This window comes from Momordica charantia (genome assembly GCF_013281855.1).
Source record: "Momordica charantia cultivar OHB3-1 chromosome 8 unlocalized genomic scaffold, Mcharantia_2.0 BLBB01000008.1, whole genome shotgun sequence".
NCBI classification, from domain to species: domain Eukaryota; kingdom Viridiplantae; phylum Streptophyta; class Magnoliopsida; order Cucurbitales; family Cucurbitaceae; genus Momordica; species Momordica charantia.
The window spans coordinates 8,614,799-8,637,083 of record NW_028275166.1 but is presented as its reverse complement, the minus strand read 5'-3'; the positions used below and the strand labels follow the sequence as shown (position 1 = coordinate 8,637,083).

The following is a 22,285-nucleotide window of genomic DNA, read 5'->3' as shown; positions in this document are numbered from 1 at the left end:
GGCTTGCCTTTACACTAGGCCAAGCCCCACGGCTCTACCTTGCCTCTACTCTAGGCCAAGGTCTTCTAAACGCGACGTCGCAACTTGATTTCAACCATTTTGGTTCTCGGCCACTTGGCCGTCCCACTCCTACAATGAGCCAGGACCTTACCGGGATGAGTTCTGACCCATAACGAGGTCAGAACGAGCTTAAAATGCCAACTGGGCACAACCGGGAGATTCCTGCCGCTTAACTATGTCAAAACTAGCTTATCGTGCCCATCAGACACCTCTAAGACTATTCCTGCTGAGAAGCTAGTCAATAACGGGCTAAACGGCCTTATCGGGTACTGCCAGGATGATTCCTGCCGACTTCCGGCAAGGAATGACTAAACTTGGCAACCGGGATGAGTCTTGCCGCTTACCGGGCCAAGACTAGCTTTTTCTCACTTACCGGGTGCCCACCGGTACTTTAGGATGTCACCCCGAGCATCGGGATGTCATCGGGCTTCACTGCTCACTTGGACACGTATACCGAGAACCGACTCATGTGCTTGTATTTATGATCGGGACCTTCCGGACATCCAGCCATTTGGACACTATCGAGGCACGACTACTCTTGCGCTCGTGTTGTGTCGTTCAAGCATACCGTCCCGCATAGGGACCCTTGTGGTGCAACCTCCAACACATGGATCAAGGCGCAATGCCGGCACACTCGTGTCGCCCGACACTGTCCTCGAGTTTTTTATCCTCAAAGGAAGTCGCCCAAGACACTCGTCTTGTAGACGTTCGCCCTCGCCATGACACACACCTATGCCATGAGGTGGCTCACTTAGGCCCTGACATGGCCCAGGGGTGGTGGAGAGCCAACACCATGCCTCCTCCTAAGGTACATTCTAAGGCATTATTGGTCTGGCAGGAGTGTACGTGCAAAGTGGCGAGAAGTCACTCGCTAACATAGAGCGCACGCCTGAACTCCGATTGACACGAAACTTGGTGTGCTTGCATATCTCACTTATATGCATCTAACTCTAAAGCCGCTCGTCCAAACTCTCAACGGAAACCCTACTTCTAGGGTCATGGCCCGGGGCCCCAACTGGCCCCCGTTGAGCTTGTTACCGACACCACTGACATCGCCTTCGCCTTGCATTCTGCATATGCCTTCTCTAGAAATGCTTGGGTACAACCATATGGTATGTTAGGTGATGCACCATCCTCCTTGGTCGCATCACGACACTTCAATTATCGGCCCTCGACATGGCCCGATGGGCGGCATATGCATGTCGCCAACACTTGCACACTTGGTGAGGGTCTCAACCCACTCTCTTATAGTAGGGTTGAGACACTTGGCACGTAGAATGGTGGGGCTCACCGACGTACAAGATATTGGTGGGCTGTTAGAGGACGTTCCCAAGCGTGGTATTTGCCTCGTCGGTTGTCGCCTGTCTACCTGCAGACTACTAGTTGCAAGAGGTGCATGCCACGCCTCTCGTACACTGCCGCATGTATCAACGTCGCTCTCTCTTTCAGTTGTATGTCTGTCATAGGTTTTGGTCCCCATTGCCAACTGTTGCCATTTGAGCCTTCCACGTATCCTGTTCGATTTCTACCCTCAACAATATCTTTAATAATATTTTCTGATGAGTTAAAAGAAAAAAAGTGTAAAAGTGAGGATAATCTAGATTATTCAGATTATCAATTCCTGTAATTTTAATGATATAATTTTAAAAAATGGTAATTTTAAAACAACAAATATAGAATTGAGGATTCGACATCCAACTTCAAAGAAATAACAGGTACCTTAATCGTTGTTCATAATTGAAAAATGTTTTAATTTTTACAAATATAACATTCAACATATAATTTTTTAAAATTGTAAATGTGTAGTGCTCTCTCTTTTATTACCCTAAAAAACTCCTCACTTTTAATTCTAGGATCATATATGAATACTGTCGGGTAAAGATAAGAAGTGATGGGTGATGAGTAAGTGACACGTGGAATATATTTACCGAAAGAGGAATTACACGGTGACGGTAGCCAAAGGGAGAAATGATCCGGTGCGGCGAATTTAGACGGAAAAAAAAGATGTGCATGTTTTTTTGGACAGTGGATATCACGTGGATGGAACGTGTTTGTCATTTTCGTAAATCTCACAAAAACTCGGGAGATTTTGATGGAACATGTCGCGCTCGCACCAAACCATTTCAGCAGGTCGGAAATTGAAAACGATTTTACTTTAATTCTTTTCCTTCTTTTTCTTTTCTAAACATTAATTTCAGCCACTTAAATTATAATATAAAGATTTTTTTTTTCTTTTTCCAATATTTATGAGTACATATATAAACCCTTTTGGTCCTTTTATTTTACTTTTAAAAATAGACCATATTTTTAAAATTTAACACAGATTTTAATACAATAAAAACTAAGGAGTAAAATATTATGTTAAAAATTAAATCAAAATAAATGAAGTAAAATGAAAATAAATTATCAAAATAGACACTTTGTCAGAGTACGAATAAAATGAATAAAAATTGATTTAATCAATAATAGATAATTTAATCAACAAAAAGAATTAAAATTGAGGGAAAAAAACCGACTAATTTTGAAGGAAAACAAATGAATTTAGAGAAGCTGAAGATGTAAACGTGTTTAAAAAGAGACGAAAATCCATCTGAGGAATGATAGATAGTTGTGGTTCCAATTCCAAGACAGGACAAGGAATTCCAGCGCACAAAATTGGACGGGAAATAAATTCCAATTTGTAGAAGGAGAACCAATAATGACAGGACACGTGGAGGATCTTGCTAATGTAACGGTAGCTGTAACTTTTTAAGTGAATGTCTACCATTCGATGGCGCATGCATTATTTATATATTTTTTATTTTTATTACAAGATGTCGGGTAGGAATTCAAATCATTTAATTGAAAATAGATATCCTGACCTGTTAAGTTATGTTTAGATTAACAATAAATTAAAATAAAAAAATTAAAATAACATCTTGATCCTAATATGTTTTGGTTCAGTACTTTTAATATAAGTTAACAATTTCTTTTGACACACATTTTAACAAATTAATACTTACTTACAATATTAAAAATTTGATAATTATTTAATTTTTTGAAAAGTAGAAAAAATCTCGTCTATCTCTCTCTCTCTTTTTTATTATCTTACTAATAAAAAAACATAATATTAGTATGAGATAGCTAATTCATAACTTAGTATTCATGTTAATTTGAAGTTAATTTTTATACCATTTGAATAAATAATAATAATAATTTTTATTGAAGGAAGGCATAATGAGATTTAGGAATATGCCTCTAAAATTTATAGAGAAGGTTTATAGAGACTAAATTTTTTTTAAAGGTTACTCATAAACTAACATTGGAGACTATATTTTAAGATTGATTAAACGTACATCGAATAAATTTGGTCATTTAAAAGTATAGGCTTAAGATGAATAAATACAAATGATCAAAATGATATTTTAGCAAAAAAGGGAAAAAAAAAAAAAAAAAGAGCGGGGGGGGGGGGGGGGGGGGGGGGGGCCACCGTGAGAGCTCCTCGGACCACACATTTGGCATGGAAGTGCAGCCTTCCTTCCAAATTTCGTCCCCTCTCCGCCGTCTATTCCTATTTATTATTTTTCCTTGTAATTGTCCTCATTGCCATTTTCATTTTATGCTCAAAAAAGAAAAATAAGAAAAAAATATTTCTTGTCATCTTCTCAAGAGTTTTAAATAAAATGTCCAATAAACTAAAATTGACCAAATATACTCAAATCAAAGTAGATTATTAAAATATCTCTAAAAGATTAAATTTACCGTAATTCATAAGCTTTTAATCTTAAGTTGTTAGAATAATTTGAGTAGATCAATCGTCGAGTGATCAAGAAGAGGTTGAGTTTTAATTAGGAAGATAGTCGTAGTCTACAGAGAGAAAACGATAAGAAGAAAAACATTTATATGGTGTCAGATTTCCAACTCTGATGCTTAAGTCAGTTGATAAACTTAAAAGAGGAGAAGAGAAGAAAGTACGACGTGTCTCTCGAATTGTTTATCTTGGAAGATTGGAAGTTAATTCTATTTATAGGGGATGCGGTGGTGTGAATGATTCTTTGCAAAGTCATGGGACGGTTGCACGTACCTATAAACTGTGCAATATGACGCCATATCTCAAGGTGGCGAGCTTATAAATTTAATATTAAAGACCAAAATATGTTATGGGAGTCCAAATAAAAAAAATAAAAAAAGAAAGAAAATTCAGATCTGGATTACTAGAATAAGTTTAGGAAACTAAAATTTGATTTAAAAGAATTTAGTGGTGATATGATTAAGCCATTGTTTAGATTCCTTAATTACGATTGATATATATTGTTAAAGCTAATTCCCATCATCAGTTATCACATATCTTTGCATAAAGTTGTAGACACTTAAACTCCCATTTTCAACACTTGTCGTCGTGGCCAACCACCTATCAAACCTATAAAGTATCACCTCACCGCCTAAGCTCTAGCTATGCATTCACTACTGTTGTTTTGAGTATACTTGACATCTCTTTGTCAATCATCATGTCGTTTAAATCCCTAACTTTGAGCCCGAGAAACTTATTTAGACCACAACATTATTTCAAGCACTCAATCATCATCTTTTTCTTTTGCATCAACACAATAGATTTTCGCCCTCCACAATAAATCACACACTTATCAATAATATACTCATTTTATGTTTCAAATTTTTGCAAAAGGTCCAACACTTAACTTCAAGGAACCGAAAGTTATTCAAAATCTTATCAGATAAACAATGATGAAAAGAAATAACACTAGCGATGAGGGCGATGACCCATGATTAAAACGTTTCAAGATTCGAAGAAATGGCCATAAAAAATGGGGGTGAGGTGACTATTTAGAAACTTAGGTGACAAAAAATTGGTAGATGATAAAATAGAAGATGTGTTATTGATAGGAGAAAAGGTGTTTGGATTGGTTATTGAAGGGTTGTGTTTTTAAGAGCCAAAAAAACTTGTTGTGGGGCGTGGGGTATGATGGTGGCCCGGCGGTGATGACTATGGCCATTGCCATCGGTGGTGCCTCCCGCAAGCACGTACATAATCTCTAAACCACAAACTCTAAATTCTCCTATTGGTAGGGACTCCACAAACACCAACCCAATCCCATTGGATGGGATTGCATAATAGTAATATTATTTCTCAGGAATATAACACCGAATACGAGGCGAAGATTTGAAACTATAACTTTTTAGAGATGGTAGGAAAAATGTCTTAATTTATGATAGAGCTATGCTTAGAATAATATTTAGGTGATTTTCGGTTTAGTATGTATCTTCATGTTGACCATCATTAAAAAAAAATTTCTTCTTTCGCTTCCTTTTGTGTAGATACCTACTCAGTGGTTAACACCTAAGCTTAATTCTTATACCTGTATTATCTAATTTTTTTTAGTTTGAATCTTAGTTGTATGAAACTATAGGGTTTGCTACAATGACATTCTTATACTTCAAATTTGAATAATTAACCGAAAAAATTAATGGGTGATTAAACTCGGTTGCAAGAATTGTGTAGATTTGAGGGACATTTTTGCAACAACAAAAGATCTTTTGTGACAAAAGGTGGAGGTGAATATAAGAACCTATTAAATTTTAAAAAAGGTTAACCCGTGTATTTAACTAATTCAACTATCTTCAAGTTGAACAACAATTATTATTTTAGTTCAATAGTGTTTGCATTTTTTAATTCACTATCAATTCTATTAAATGAAGTTACAATGACGTACTTGATTGCAAAATTAGCAGGTTAGTCCGATAGAGTTGAACATATGGATAACTATTACTTGGGGGAAGACTCGATGGTAGATTATTGTTTGAGGGGAGAATTGTTAGATTTACAAGGAGCGCAAATCATGAGTATACGTGTGAGACATAAAATCTCCATTGATATGACATATTTTAGGTGAAATAAAAAATAAAATCACAAGACTTATGTTTAAAGTGGACAATATCATCTTATCGTAGAAAAATGTATTGGAAGGTCTGTTGTTTCCGACCTAGTAAAATTGAAGGGGTGGGCTGTTTGAATGTTACGACAAAACCTAGATCCCTTGCACTTACTACAATTTTCTTTTAGCCTTCAAAGGGCATCCTAGGCAAAGGAATTTAGCTTTTTCAAAAACAAAATAGCCATGTCTATTTCCACTTTTGTATTTTATATAATTTTAATTATATATTTAAACGGTATATTATGCTTTCTTTTTAATTTAGGATATTAACATTAATTTTTTTTAGTACAATATGTAGGGTGGGAGGTTTGAACTCATAACCTCGTAGTCAGAGATATGTGCCAATTATCATTAACCTAAATTCATGTCGGCTACAATATTAACATTATTAATATGAAATTAATGTATGTCTTTGAGAAATTTATGTAACATGTCAATTAAATAATTGGCCAAATTAATGTAATGTTACGAACAACTTTTCTTTTTTGAGTTCAAAAAGGGTCGGAGAGATTTGAACATTTGACATTTTAAAAAAAGGCATATAATATTTTAATCAATTAAACTATATTCATGTCGATGACGATGGGACAAACCCAAACAACTTGATAAACCAATAGATATATTAATAATGTTAATAACAAAGATTGAATGGAATTATATAACCTAAAATCCATCGCTAATTAATTCTTTTAAAAGTTTAAAGTCTAGTTTAAATAAACAAGATTCAATATACATATACCAATTTCAAATTTGATATTGCAAAATTTTCAACTTTTTAAAACATAAAGAAAAAAGAATCAAATACAATTAGTGACTAAACAAGCAAACAAATATCTTACACAAAAAATAAAGTGGGAATGATTCTCGAAGGCTCCTAAGTTATAAAAGAACACGACAATAGAGAATGTATTACACATGACATATTCTCAAATAATATCTGTAGTTTTTAATATGTCAGCATGAAATGATTTTGTTTGGAATACCAAAAATCCCAGAAACCTAAGTTATATTTATTTTAAAAGTTAGAATTAATTAATAAAATAAAAGGAGGATTGGTATATTAGAATTGAAAATTACAAAAAGAAGTGTTAGAAAACAACGTCCAAGTGTTGTCAAGTGTCAAAGTCTGTGGTCATTTAAAAGGTTTTTAATGAGAAAACTGAATACAGAGAGAGACTGGTGGCGACCTTAATGGCAGCTCTTGGTTTTGTATGGTAATCCATGCCAAATTCTTGGCTTTCTCCGCCCTCTAAAAATTCAAATTCAAATTCCTTTCTTTTTCTCGCCCTCACTTCTCTTAACTTTTCTTCAAATCGCTAGATGTCGAAATTTCACGTCTCCCGAAAAGAAGAACCGAACCAAATCCTTACGAAAGTGTTTGACACGTTGTCTTTTTTAGTATTATAATTCTTGTTATACAGATGAAAATTTGAACATTTGAATTCTAGTTCTACCGGAGGTTATCAATATCTTGATCTTTCGAATTCGAGCGGACATTAATAATAAAGATTTAATTTTTAAACAAAAAGAAACTAGTGCCACTTTAGCTATATCAAAAACAATATGTTTTCGGTCGCATTAATGAGCCATTGATGGTAACGACTTTCCCAACCATAGGTTTTAGGGGTAAGTGAGACAATAATTTCCAATTTAGAAGGGAAATATGATATTTATACTCACAAATTAGAATATAAATGTCAACCGAAATATAATTTAAATATGTACATTTTCTGCCAACATAAATGTAGTTCAACAGTAATTGAAGTATGTTTACGACGAAGAAAAAAAATAATCCCGAGAGGAAAGAAATTGTAAATCAAATTATGATATTTATATTTTTATATGTTAAACATTTACAAATGGTTTGATTTTTCAGACTAGGTAAACATAATTATTAAGCCTAATTACAATAATGTCCTTTGAAGTAGACTCCACATGTTGTCACGCAATCTTAAAAGTCGTGTAATTATTATTATTATTATTATTTTGACGTGGTCGTGTAATTAATTTAGTTGTGTGGTTGGCAAAATATAAAATATCATCCTAAAGGTGTTTTTTTTTTTTTTTTTTTTATGAGTACAGATGGGGTGGGGGATTCGTCCTAAAGTCAAATTAGTAAATGAAGAAGCTCAAGGAAAAAACATATGAAAAGAAAATGATAAATTTGACCCTAAAAACATGTCACATGAATCATGATATAACAAACAATAATTGGGGGCAAATTTGGATATTAACAAAATAGAGAAATTATAGGTTTAAATTTCATTGCTGTGATCTCGCATTTTGGTCCTTGAATTTTTAGATTTATTTCATTTTGGTTATGAAATTTACAAAATATATATTTTAATCTTCAAACTTTAAAAAGACAACCATTCCTTGAACGAAAGTTCAGAGTTCAAAATGATTAGTTTTTCAAAGTTAAGGTTGAAGACAACAAACTTTTCTGGATTTTCATAATGGATGATATCGTATACTTTGAATATAAGACTTCATAACAGGTTTCACACATATAAAGAGATAATTGTCTTTATTTATATATTATGTATCTTTACATTCCAACTAATGTAAGATTTTGATTGTATTCCTTACCATTTAGAAACTAAAATAAAAATTTTGAAGGCAGAAAGACCCAGATGACTTAAAATCAAAATAAAGGAAGATGTTATATATTTATATTATATTATATAGTATTGATTTTGATTTTGGAGGGTAAAAGAGGAAAGGGAGAAAATCAAGATGGGCGGCTAAAAATTGGGGGGAGTTGGTGGTGAAAGGAGAGCCGCGTCGACTCGCTGCCTCTAATTTTGGATCAACGAGTGGGGCCGCTGCGTCTGTCAACGTCACTCGTCAGCCCATGTTCGCCATTAAATTCTTTTTTAATATTATGAGAGTACTACTTAAAAAAAAGATTTTATAATACTATTTTAGGTTAAACTATGAATCTAATTCTTATGATTTTTTTTTTAATTTCAATTGGGTCATACGGTTTGTAATCAGTTTCAATTTAGTTTATATGGTTTTAAAGTTTCAATTTAATCTCTATAATTTGGTTAAAACTTTACCATTGATTTATAACCATTTTTTCTCTTATATTCAATATTAAACTCTAAATACCAGTTTATCATTAGGTAAATTAAAAACATATCATGTATATTTAATATCACGATATTTTGTAACTGATTTAGATTTAAATTAATCATAAAGATAAAATAGTACAAAACTTGAATTTTAGGAACTAAATTCAAATTTTAAAATAATGAAGAACAAGTTGGAACTAAATTTGTAATTAACTTTTTTTTTTTTCCTTTTTGGTCTTTAGGATATTACAACACAAATACAGGTGAGAATTTAAACGTAAAAGCTCTTGGAGGAGGTTTACTCCATGAAAAGAAAAACACCTCTTGGAAGACATAGAGATACCTTAAACATTAATGTTTTAGTTTGTATGAGATGTGTTTTTGTTTTGTTTTAATTGAATGATTTGAATTTCCATGTTTTTTTTTTGGTCGAGCTCATAAATAGATAATTCTATTATCTGTTTCGAAATTAATATAGTTTAATTTACAATTTTATTCTGAGTAATTGAAAGAAGTATGGGCTTAAAAGTTTGCTATTTTTTATGCAAACTGCTCACATGGAGAGCAAACAAAAAGTAGTAAAAAAGCAGCCAAAATTGCAGCTGTTGGGCCCATGAAGTTTGAGATCATAACCAAAATGGTTTAGAACATGCCATTTGGTGCTGTGATTTGGCTCCATTCCTGCTCCTTTTATTACTTCCATGACTTATTTTGAGATTATCAATAATAATAATAATAATAATAATAATAATAATAACAATAATAATAAAAATAAATGCAAGCCTGGGAAGAGGATGGATGGTGGATAAAATGTCTACAAGTAAGGATCTGTTTGGTATGATGTATGAATGAATTTAGTGAATATTTGTCCACGTTATTTTTTTAAATTATTTTTAGATTCTATGATTCAACGGTAGAAATGATGAAAATACATTTTTGAAAACATGTAATACGGTTTACGTACTTTAGTTGTAGATTGATGTGACCAATCCCATCGTTAATCTATATTATGTAAAGTTAGGGCAGAAACAGAAATTGTCATGGGAGAGGTGCAATTATACCTTCTATCCTTGATCGACTATCCTCACGTTGACAACAAAAATTGATTCCAACATTAAAATTGCAACATTTGTCGAGACTTGAAAGTTTAAGGTCAAATTAAATTTGATTAAGTATGTTTGACGGTAATTATTGATTTTTTTTCCTACACAAATTATAAGCCATTATTTTAATTCATCCACTAAAATATATATTTGTCTATTGATATCGTTAATAAAATTATGGCATGATTACATGAACAAATGTTGGTACTTGGTAGACAAATAATTAGCAGCTTAAAATAACTTAAAAAAAGAAAACAATCTTCATTATTGTGAGGGTAAACTTTATTTTATAGAGGAAAAGAAAAAAAAAATGCCATCTCATGCTAGCTTGGGGAGATGTCATAGAAACATTTGCTTGCTTTAATTTAAGACAATCCAACATCCCTTTACATTTAAACGTACAAATATTAATATCAAAACTTTTGGAATGATCGAAAATTATCGTCATTACATTCTTACTTACTAATATTTACATTCTCTAAGTATTATAAGAATTGAGTATGTATTTTGATACGGAGAGTGTGTTTGTTTCACTTTCACTGGTTCTTCTTTACCTCATTTGGAAGTTCAACGTCTTTATGCAGTAAGCAAACATGAAGGCAAAGAAGGCTGCAAAACCTACCAAAACTCCTGCAACTGGCCCAATGAAGTTCGGATCGTATCCGAAGTGGCTTTCGATGTAAGCTTTTATAGGTATTTTATCAACCATTCCAGGCACTCGTATCTCAGTCCCGTCATCTCCGTACTGCGATATGATCAACCCGTACACGGTCCAAGCTATAGGGCAGATCCAATAGTACCACACCCACCACTTGGGAATTCTCTGAAGTTTCAAGTAATTTATTTCATTAGCGTTTTATATGGATGGGATGGGATGGCTTAAGTTGATTCTCAAAACATTCAAAGGTTAAAGAGGAGATGGAGAACAAGTGCCTTACCCGGTCTCGGCACGAAGAAGCCAGAGAAGAGGTTGAAGAGTGCATAGAAAGCTGCTGCAAAGATGGCTGCTACATGGTGGTTTGGTAATGGATACAGTCATCATTCCATAGTATGTGAAGTAGAGGAAGGAGAAGAAATTGACGAAGTAGAACCAGAAGAACTTTGGAGCAGTCCATTGGAAGCTAACCATGGAGTACACAATAAGAGTATAGTATGTTGTTTGAACTAGAATGAATGGGATCTCTACCAACACCTGCATTCACATCATCATTCCATTTCAACTATTACTTCTTTTTTCATCACATAAAAAGACTCGTGGGCACAAAGAGCAACTCTTTTTTAGATTCTTGATGATAAGGAAAAAAAAATCTAACTAAATCTATGTAGTTTACCTGTGCAAGGGCATAAGGTAGTGCAGAATACATTCCAGCAGCTCTTTCTCTGTAGAATACAGTTCTCTCCACAGATACTATGGGTTGTACAGTTTGGCAATTATTGATTCCAACAAATAATACAGCAGCATACATGGCACCGATGACCATGGTGAGATCGGTTGAGCTTTCCCTGAAAGATTCGTGAAGAACAATGTCAGAACACAAGTTCTCAAATGGCACAACATGTAAATCATTGGGGTGATTGCTAAGGAGGAAATAATAAAGTACCTTTTGGTGCCGACCTTCCAGAAAACTGTACCAATCATGAGAGCAGCAGCCAAGGTGAAAAAGTATCTAACAAGGTTGTAGTCTGGACTTCTCCAGTATGTCCACCATTGTTTCCAAAGGCAACATTTCAATTGCCCCAATGTTGATTGTGAATACTGACTTTCAAAGTAAAGGTCTTTTGCTCCCGGCGGGGGCGTGCTTAAATTTGTCACTAATTCCTTGTTTCGCCTGTTTCGTTAAGATTCGTTTAGAATTTAATAAAAAGTTGGAACCAAATACTTCTTGGTGTCATTTAAATTATACTTACTTAGACAAGGATGATGATTTGTAATGTTCAGCAAAGTCCATTCCAAGTCGAACTTCTGCTGCAATAGAACTTACTTCCAACATCCAGGTAGCTGGATTGTACTTCTCTTTGATTTTTGGCACTCCAGGAATTGACTACAAATCAATGAATCTAGAATTAGAAAACTAATGTTTAACTCAAGAAAAAAAGATGGAATAAAGGAAAATTAAGTACCTCAAAATATTCAATGATTTTGTGAGAGTTGCGACCTAGAGGTCCAAAGTAGATCACTTGACCTCCCCTCTTCATTAATAGTAGCTGAAATACAAGATCTTAAATAAGTATCACACATTCAAGGGTTGGATTCAGAAAGAGGGACACATAGAGAAAGGAGAAATGCATTACCTCATCAAAGGCTTCAAAAATATCAATGCTAGGTTGGTGAATAGTGCAGACCACTGTTCTTCCAGTGTCCACAGTGTTTCTAACAGTTCTCATCACAATGGCAGCTGCCCTAGCGTCGAGGCCTGAAGTTGGTTCGTCCATGAAAATGATTGAAGGGTTAGCAACAAGCTCGACTGCAATCGTTAATCTTTTTCTTTGTTCTGTTGACAACCCTGAAACTCCCGGTAGCCCCACAATGGCATCCTTAAGGTTGTCCAACTCCACCAAGTCCATTACCTCATCCACAAAGACCTAGAAAAGACATAACAAAAACGCACAAATTTAGTATATATTTCTCATGGACTGTTTAAAAGAGGAAATTATATCATTCTCAATTCTCACCATCTTTTCCTCTTTGCTAACTTCTTTCGGGAGCCTAAGGAAAGCAGAGTAAATTAAGGACTCTCGGATTGTGACTTGAGGAGAGTGGATATCATTTTGCTCACAGTATCCAGAAATTCTTGCAAAAGTTTCTTGCTTTTTGGGGTACCCCGAAATTTTGATATCCCCTTCAATGTAACCTCCTGTTTTTCTTCCTGCTAAAACATCCATCAACGTTGTCTTCCCAGCACCACTAACCCCCATTAGTGCAGTGAGGACTCCAGGACGAAAAGCACCTGTAACTCCACGTAGAAGTTGGAGCCTGTCCTCTGTGACTCCTTGTTCTTTCATTTCCTGTGATGAACGAACAATCAACTATGGACAAAATTCAATGCTAAATCATGGACGAAAGGTGACGAAAATAGATTCTTTCTTACAGGAGGCATGTCCACGTAGTAATTCACAGTATCAAAGGACATTGCAAGAGGACTGAAAGGAAGGATCATTCCCTTCTTGGGTGCAACACCATTGGCCTCTTCGATCAAGGAACTGGAATTTCTATTCATTCTATTGGAATTAGATTTGCTACTCATTCTTTGCATGGCGGTTTCTCCTGATAAAATTTTCAAACGAAGGCCATGTAAGAAAAATGACATAGTTGACATTTCTACACACAGTTAAAATGATCTAGTCTATTCATTTTTCTTACTTGTATTGTTTCCATCTGAAGCTGATAAAGATCGAGGGAATGAATCTTTTTTCGACATAGGTCTTCTTAGCCTAGGTTCTTCTTTTGAGTCTTCTTGGCTGGCCTCCATCTCTGATGCTGTTTCTTCAGATATTATTGCTTGATGTTTTGTAAGTGCTAATATTTGAAAGATAGAATAAGTTTGATTAGAAGTGTTTTAACATATAAATGATATGTCACACAACTAGAGCAAAACTAGAATTCTTACGATTTAGATAGGTAAGTGCGACGGTGAAAAGGATATTGAAGAGAATTGCAAATCCCAGAATAGCTGCAATGCCAATCCAATACCAATTCCTATTAGGGAAGACGTCAAAATTCTGCAGCACCTTCACACCTAAGCTAATACTACTATTTGTAACCTGCAATACAGTCAACCCAAGATGTTTATAAATAACCTCTTCCATGTGTTTTCTTTTTCTTTCCAAGGAATGGGTGGTTGACATACCTTCTTATTCATCCACCTTGGGGCAAACATTTCGTTAACAGCAATAGCATTGAAACCATAAGTCAGGGGTGATATCCAGTAACCCCATATCCACCACTTTGGAATTTCCCCTGTTACAATAACAAACATAGAAATTCTCCTTTATTCCCAAACTCTTTTTCGATGATCTTTTCAAATCAATGTTGACTAATTATGAAATGTTCTACTTCTAGATGTCATGTTCAAATGCTATAAACTCACCTCGAGGAATGAGAAAACCACCCAACAAGAAAATAAGGAGAAGAATCAAAGACCCTCCCGTGTTGGCAATGATCATACTCCTACAAATTCCAGCTATGAGCCGGAACACCCCAGCTGCCATTTGTTGGACTAGAAATATCAACAACAATTGCTTGAAAAACCTGCAAAATTTGGAAGAATCAAAGTTAATAAACTACATTACGAACACCAAAGATTTCCACAATATAATTCAACAACCATCACCAACCTGCTAGCCTCAGGAGCAAATCCAATGGTGTAATATGTTACCACCAACCAAACAACCGACTCAAGAATCGAAGTGGGGATTCCGAGAATGACAGTAGGGATGGTGTAGGTCCATGGAGGGTGGAACTTAAGGTCTCTTTGCTTGTAAAACACCGGAAGCCTCGAAATGGTCATCGCAAGCTCAGAGAAGCCATTGAACATATTACTAATCAAGGAAAACAGAAGAGCCCCAATAAACACCGCTCCGTCCGATTCATCTCTGGTGTGCATTCTGGTCCTGAGAAACACTGTAGATGCAATAATGGCTACGATGATGATTTGAACAGTCTTGAAGATGTAAACGAACGAGTTCCGCTTCATTAATAGCCATTCTTTGTCGAAACAAGCCCTCAGAAGCTCCATTTTGGGGACGACATTCTCTGAGAATACCAGAGCCGCCTTATGACCACGCGACTTGTCGTAATGGACGGAGAGCTCGTTCTCCAGCCTCAGTCCGACATGGAATCGCTTGAATCGGCCCGCGAATTCCGACACCGACACGTACCGGTACGGCTTCCTCCGATCAGCCCAATATTGCTCTTGGTCCTTCCTCGAAGTAACCTGCACCAAAATTCAAACAATTCAAATAAATTAAATTAAATCACGTTTAATTGAGTAGTAATCAGGTGCGGCGGGACTAGATAATTAAGCAGCGGGAAACAATGAGGACCGTTGATGTGTTACCTCTTGCAAGAAATCGGCGGTTCCCTTCCTCTCGGGGCACTTGAAGCCGCAAGATTCGAAGAATTCAACGATGTGTTCGCGTGGGCCCTGGTACACGATCTGACCCTCCGATACGAGGATGATGTCATCAAAAAGATCGAACGTCTCCGGTGCGGGCTGAAGTAGTGACATTAAGATCGTGCCCTCCGTTAAGTGTACAATCTGCTGTAGGCATTTTACTATTTGAAAAGTCGTTGAACTATCTAGCCCCGTTGATATTTCATCCATAAATAATGTTTTTGTGGGCCCAACAATCATCTCTCCTGTATAAATAACAAACAAACCATTAAATTCTCATCGACATTTTCAATTTTTCATGGTATAGTAAAAAATATATATAAAAACAAAATTGTAATACTCGGTTTAGATACGTTTTGGGCCCAATCCAAAGCTAATTGGGCTAGCATGAAGAATTCTGTAATTTAGTTGATTGGGCCTAGCCCATTCAAGGTTTATCTATATTATTTGATACCAACATTTTAAAAAGCTTCTTATTGAAAATGTGAAGTGAGAAATAGAGTTTATCATAACATTAGGTGCAAGAATATAACAATGTCGTTGGTGATCATTCAACTCATTGATATTTTAATTTCCACTCTCTTTTTTTTTCAAACAATTAAAATAATTAATTTTCTTTCATAAAAAAAACATATAAGAAGTGAAAATATATTAACCTGTGGTGACTCTCTTTCTTTGTCCACCAGATATTCCTCGTATCATTTCATCTCCCACAATAGTGTCTTTGCATATGTCGAGCCCCAGTATCTGTATCACAATTTCAACAATATTATTTTTTTTTATTTTTTAAAAAAAGGACCATAAAATGAGATCTAGATGACATTATTAAAAAATTGACCATTAAAAGAAATGAATGCACGATAGAAGATAGAAAATAGAAAATATAGTTGTCAATTTTTTAAGGACGATAAAGTATTATGAACATATTTATTTTTCTCTCTTTCTTAATGCATTTGTCTGTCTTAAATAATCAACAGAGCAACTAAGTTTTATCCTAATATTATTCTATAGAGAGAGTAGGTGAGAGAGAGGAAAATCAGAAAAGGGGGCTGAGTTTGGAATGGAAGAGTGGTTGGGGATTGGAAGTATGCTGAAAAGTCATAAAAGGGGAAGTTAATCCACCAACCATACCATTTTGCTTCAAATAAAGACAAAAAAAAATGGAAAATATATTTAACAAAAAATTAAAAACCATATTTATCTCTCCAATATTTATGGATTTGTTAATATCCTCCTTTTGACCTTCTACATAAGGAGCCGGTAAACTTACTTTGAGAGTGTAGTCAGTAATCAGGCTGCTCTCCACACCCTCCATGGCGGTTGCCTGTAATTAATTCCCATCAATTTCTATACAAATTACAAATAAACATGTTGGCAATTGGAAAATAAAATAAAATACCTTCATGAAAAGGTCCACCTCTGCCTCTGGTTTGATCCCTGCAGCCTTTTCTCTTCTAGCAAGCTCACTCATGAGTTCTGTACCAACAAAAATGGAAAAAGATTAAAATTAAAGTTAAAATCAAACCAATTTAGTATCTTTTTGGGAGGGGGTAATGAAATGAAATTACCATAACGAGTGCCAACTCCTTGACATCTGGCAGAGAAATCAAGGGTTTCTTTGACAGTCATAATTCCAATATGAACATCATTTTGGCTGATGTAAGCAGAGGTTTTTTGTGGAACAAACTCATTCAATTTGTGCCCATTGTATGTCACTCCTCCTTTCACCTATCAAACGTAACCCAAACCAAAATTTAAAATGTTACAAAGAGAGGGATGAGTTGTGTTAATATGGTATCAGAGCCTTACCTTTAGACTTGGGTCTAATTTTCCGGCCAAAGCGAGCAACAGGGTGGTTTTGCCGGAGGATGGAGGACCGAGCAAAAGGGTCATCCGGGATGGTTTTATAATCCCGGAGGCATCTTTGAGAATGGTGAGTTTGGTCTGCTTAGCCAATTTGATGCCAAGCAAAGCAATGGCGGATTCGGCCATGTTTCGAGCCGCGTTGGGCAGCGACGGCAAGGCCCTGTTTCCGACGTGGCAATCGGCCTCGATGGTCAAATGCTGGAATCGGACTTCCACCGTGGGGAGTCGGATCCCGACGCGGTCGATTCTGTCCCTGAGCTTTTTCAAGAACTTCTCGTTGTCTTCCTCTGCAACCTTGAAGATTCTGTCGATGAAATCCTGGCGGTCGTTGACGCCGAGCTTGCGGACGTCGACTTCCTTGGCGAGGCGGGGGTCGGGTTCGTTGACGGACTGGAGGATGCTGGTGCGGAGGCGATCGTAAGTGGGAAGCTTTTCAATGGCGGCCCAGCGCAGAGCCTCTTCGTCTTCGTCGACTCGAGTGCTTCTGCGCGAAGGGTTCCCGTTGGCGAACACGTCTTCCATGCTCCAACTCGCCCGGCTCAAACTCCGGCTTATGCTCCGGCTCAAGTTCCGGCTCGTCCGCCGCTCCATTTTCTTTTAACTCCCCTGTTCTGAAAGATTCGAAGAAATTAGAACACACCCAGATTGTAGAATTGGGGTTTGGTAATTTTACTCTCACTCTCCGGTGAAAGAGAAGAAGAGAGGGGGGATGGTCGTTTCGGGGGAGAAAATGAAGGGGGATTTATAAGAGGGAGAGAGGCAGCGGAATTATTCCAATCAATTAGGATTAGGAAATGTCAAAATTGGGGAATAATGATACATTTTTTAAATGAAAATGATGAAAAAGGATTTGGTAGTTGTTTGAGTTGAAAATATTCAAACCTGGCCACCCAACACCCACTTTCCTTTCCACTGTTATTTATTTTGTATTTATTAAATATTATGAGTCAGTCCAATTTTTAATTTTTGTTTTTGTTTTGATTTTTTTTGCGCTCGGTTACCTAACAACAGTGACATGAAACGGCTCGCTGGCTCGCGCGCGCGCGCTCGTGCGAGGAAGGTGTGACTTTCTTTCTGTTTGGAGAATGGATTCCGTTTCCGTCGGTGAGAATGGGAAGAGATTCCATTTCCATAAACCAAACACATTTACATCTATTTTTCAATTTTCTTTTTTTGTAATTTTTGTTAATTTAAATGTGGTCTTGGAAAGTTGAGAGGTTGGGTTAGATTAAAACATCTTGTTTCATTCAATTAATAATTTCTATGATTAAATAATTAATCTAAGATTTAGCAATCCTTTTAGAAGTTTAATTTAAATTTGAATAAAATTCAATTAAGTCCTCATTATTTCCATTAAGTCAGATGTATATCTCATCTTAGGTCTTCTATAAAGAAAAATTATCTCCTTAATCTTTTTATCTAGGCATCTTCTTCATATATATAACTCCCGACATTTTTGAATTCTACAAAGGTAATTGGTTTGGCTTTCGAAATGCTTATCTTTTGTCTAATGTTAATTGTATAGTTGGATTATATATATTTGAAATCATATATGATTTTTATATTGCATTGCATTTTGAAAGTCGTGTTTATTTTGTATGAGACATTATCTATATGTGTACAATCACAAAATGCTCATTTGATGGAACCTCAAGTCCCCAACTCAAATGGATGGATGGTAGTGTCAATTATGAAATCAGGAAAATACTGCACTGGCTACAACCCTACACTATTATTAATTTTTTTTTATGAGATATTTTTGCATTCTCCCATAATTTTAAAAAATTAAAACTTAGGAGAGGGAGAGAGAGAAAATGTAAGGAGGTAAAAAAGAAACAAAGTAAGAACTTGGGGATAACAAACTAATTGAAAAGAAAAAAACAAAATATTTGATAAAAAGATTCATTTTCTTCCCAAAAAAAAAAAAAAAAAATTGGTCAAGAGATGGTTGGCAATGGCATTACATATAAAGGTAGGTGAGTGATGGAACGAATAACATGGGGTAGGTGAGCCCAAGCAAATTGCATCTCTCTTTTACTAGTCTTCTTTTTCCCTTAATTTGATTAAATTACTCAACAGAATTAAATATCATTTAGGGTGCATAGATCATATCAAATATAAAATTCACCCAAACAGTAAATTTCTTTTTTCTTGCTTGTCATATCTAACAAATACGGAGCTAAATTTTAGTTGTCAAAAAGTTGTTTCGTAAAAGCTAAACATCACTGATGTCTAACTATTCAAGTTAAATAATTTAATAATAATAAAGTTTCAACATTCATGGTAATAAAATATATATATTATATTCAATTGGTTTGATTAAAGTATATATCGTCAACTAAAATGTCTGAAGGATCAAATCCTCGTCTTCGAATCGTTGTATTGTAGATGAACTTTATGCTAATTACTTTAATATCCTCAACTTACAAAATATATATATATATATATATATATATATATATATATATAGTTGGAAGGACCAGTCACCCACAAACCTAACATCAAAAAGGGAAAATGAAATAGGGAATTGCAAGAGTTGTTGAAAACAAAATCATTTCCATGTCATCCAAATTAGGCAAAGGGGGTCCACTTGTGAAGGATGATTTGAATATTAATCATATTTTCTTTGAAAGAATGACTATTAATCATATTAAGAGTTATATTAATTATTTAGAACAAAATTTAATACTTATGTATATATAGACATGTTACATGCAAAAATTTACCCTAATTTAGGGAGTATTTTTTTTCCTCTCTTTCCATCTTTTAAAATTTGAAAGAATGATATACGTGGCCATAAATTTAAAAATACGACATTCTTTTTTTTTTCCTATAACTAATTGTTAATAAATCATCATGAAACATTTATTTTGTGATCTTGTCAGGCATATTCAATTCTTCTATGCTATTAAAAGAAAAATGGGTACACAAAAATGGTTGATTCTAAAATTGAGTCGATATTCATTGTTCAAACAAAGAAATTGATGATATTTGAATATGAAAATTCTATTTGTGGGAAGGCCTTCAAACTTCATCTCATAAAATAAGGTTAAAAAATAAAAAATAAAGCTATTTTAAATTCAAAAGAAAAGTAAAGACTTCCAATAGAATATATATATATATATATATATATATATATATATATATATATATATATATATTAAAACCATGATACTCGAATAAAGAAACTATACATGATCAGAGAAAAAATACATTAAATAAAATATGTCATAAGTTTTACAACAATCAAAGGTCCCATTTGTAATAAGGGTTGTTTAACAATAATTTATTTCTTTTTATTTTGCAATTTTTTCTATCCAACAATTCTTAAAAGTCACTAGAGTCTTGTTTAGCTATTATTTTGGTAGAAGAGAGTGTGAAACTATATAATATTCCAACTTTTGTTGTGTGCAAAGGTATATGTAAAGACCAAAGAAATTTCAAATAGTTTGAATTTGAAAAGAAGGTTTTGTCAACCATTTGTAAACTAAGGAAATTTTTCGTCTTTAAAATTCTCATTTTTATTTGTTTTTTTGGTTGCTTTTAAGTAAGAGTTATACTTTGAAACATATTCAAATATGTTAAAAAGGTCGATACAAGTCTAACTCAATTGGTTAAGCCGCCTATTTCAAAAAAAAAAAAATTGTTAGTTTAGACCCCAATCTTATACATGTTGTATTAAAATAAAAATATAACAACACATTTAATTACCCACTATTGTAAAATGGAATTCCTTTTTAAAAATACTCATTAGAACTGAGTACAAGAATTGAATGATGGGTCGATGTTCTAGAACAGTAATTTAAATATATGAAAGTAAAACCCACTATTATAAAATACAAATCTTTTTTTCAATAATACTCATGAGAACTAGGAACAAGAATTGAAATGATGGTTCAATGTTCTAGAACAGTATTTTTAATATTAAAATGATGAGGTGAATAATTTATGACACTTTTAATTGGACTTTGGAATGTTGTAGGCATATATATAATTTATTTATTAAATATAAACTTAACTAATTTAATTATCTATTTCTTTTATTAAGACGGTTATTTTTTTAATGATAATCCTAGTATAGTTTTTATTGCCATTATTTGTAAATGATCTTTTTAGAATAACATACATAAATGATTTGATGAAAAGTTAAAATATTTTTCAAAATTTTAAAGGATGAATGCACATTCGAAAATATAATTATTTATGACTTTATTGAAAATTCAAAAGCTTATCTATTCTAGAGATAAAGCATTATAAAATAAAATAAAAAATTTTTGGTTTATAATAACATTTATTTAAATATTTTATTTTTGTCTTAAGAAAAAGGCAACCATTCAATGCTAGAAAATAAAAGACAAAACGCAACAGTATAAAAGAAAAAGGTAAAATGAAAATATAAAATTTATTAATTTCTGCAGCATAATTAATGTCTTGTCATGGTAGGGAAAAAAATGCTAAATTAGATATAAACTGTTAAGAAAAATAATGATATAAGGTGATCAAATGGGTTGAGAAAACTTCTCCCTAGTCCCTAGTAGCCCTTTTTCGGTTGGGTTTATAAAGCGCGGGCAAATAAAGTCTTACATTGATTAGAGAAGGGAGTGATCCGATAATTATTTTTATTGGTATGAGATTTTTTGAGTGAAATAAATAACAAAATCGTGAAGGTTATGTCCAAAATGAACAATATCATACTCATCATACTCAAGTAGAGATAAGATACGAGGGGTACTTAGCGGTATTGATAATGTTAAGCTTTTTCTATTTTTATCTCTTATTAATTGATCTATATTTTTTTCCTATCAATTCTTATATATATATATAGGGCATTTGCAAAGTAAATGCTAGACAAAATGGTATAATGAAATTAGAAGAGAATTTTTAATAACTTAATTATTATTATTATTACAACTATTTTTTCTTAAAAAATTTCAGTAACTAAAACTAAATAGATACAATATTCAGATTTTTTTTGACAATTTAAAGTTTTACTTTCTTTTATTATTTCAATTCACATTGTTAAGTATGAATAAACTACCACTCATTAAGTTAATAAGTTGGATCAATTTAATTCATTTATAGATATTTAACATGTTTATAGAAATGAAAATGAAAATAAAAACCACCGTGTGAAT

General features: G+C 33.9%; 1 protein-coding gene across 1 annotated transcript; it reads right to left on the bottom strand.

Annotated features, from left to right (window-relative positions):
* Nucleotides 1-10,509: 10,509 nt before the first annotated feature.
* On the bottom strand, nucleotides 10,510-17,875 carry LOC111021060 (ABC transporter G family member 29). Its single transcript, XM_088127198.1, is given in 21 exon segments — nucleotides 10,510-10,994; nucleotides 11,111-11,194; nucleotides 11,196-11,362; nucleotides 11,502-11,673; nucleotides 11,772-11,999; nucleotides 12,079-12,212; nucleotides 12,292-12,375; nucleotides 12,463-12,753; nucleotides 12,844-13,176; nucleotides 13,260-13,435; nucleotides 13,532-13,687; nucleotides 13,779-13,932; nucleotides 14,019-14,128; nucleotides 14,259-14,419; nucleotides 14,506-15,104; nucleotides 15,228-15,529; nucleotides 15,941-16,031; nucleotides 16,555-16,608; nucleotides 16,684-16,760; nucleotides 16,853-17,012; nucleotides 17,094-17,875. Coding segments are annotated over 21 exon segments (4,455 nt in total). The 5' UTR covers nucleotides 17,742-17,875; the 3' UTR covers nucleotides 10,510-10,720.
* Nucleotides 17,876-22,285: the final 4,410 nt, after the last annotated feature.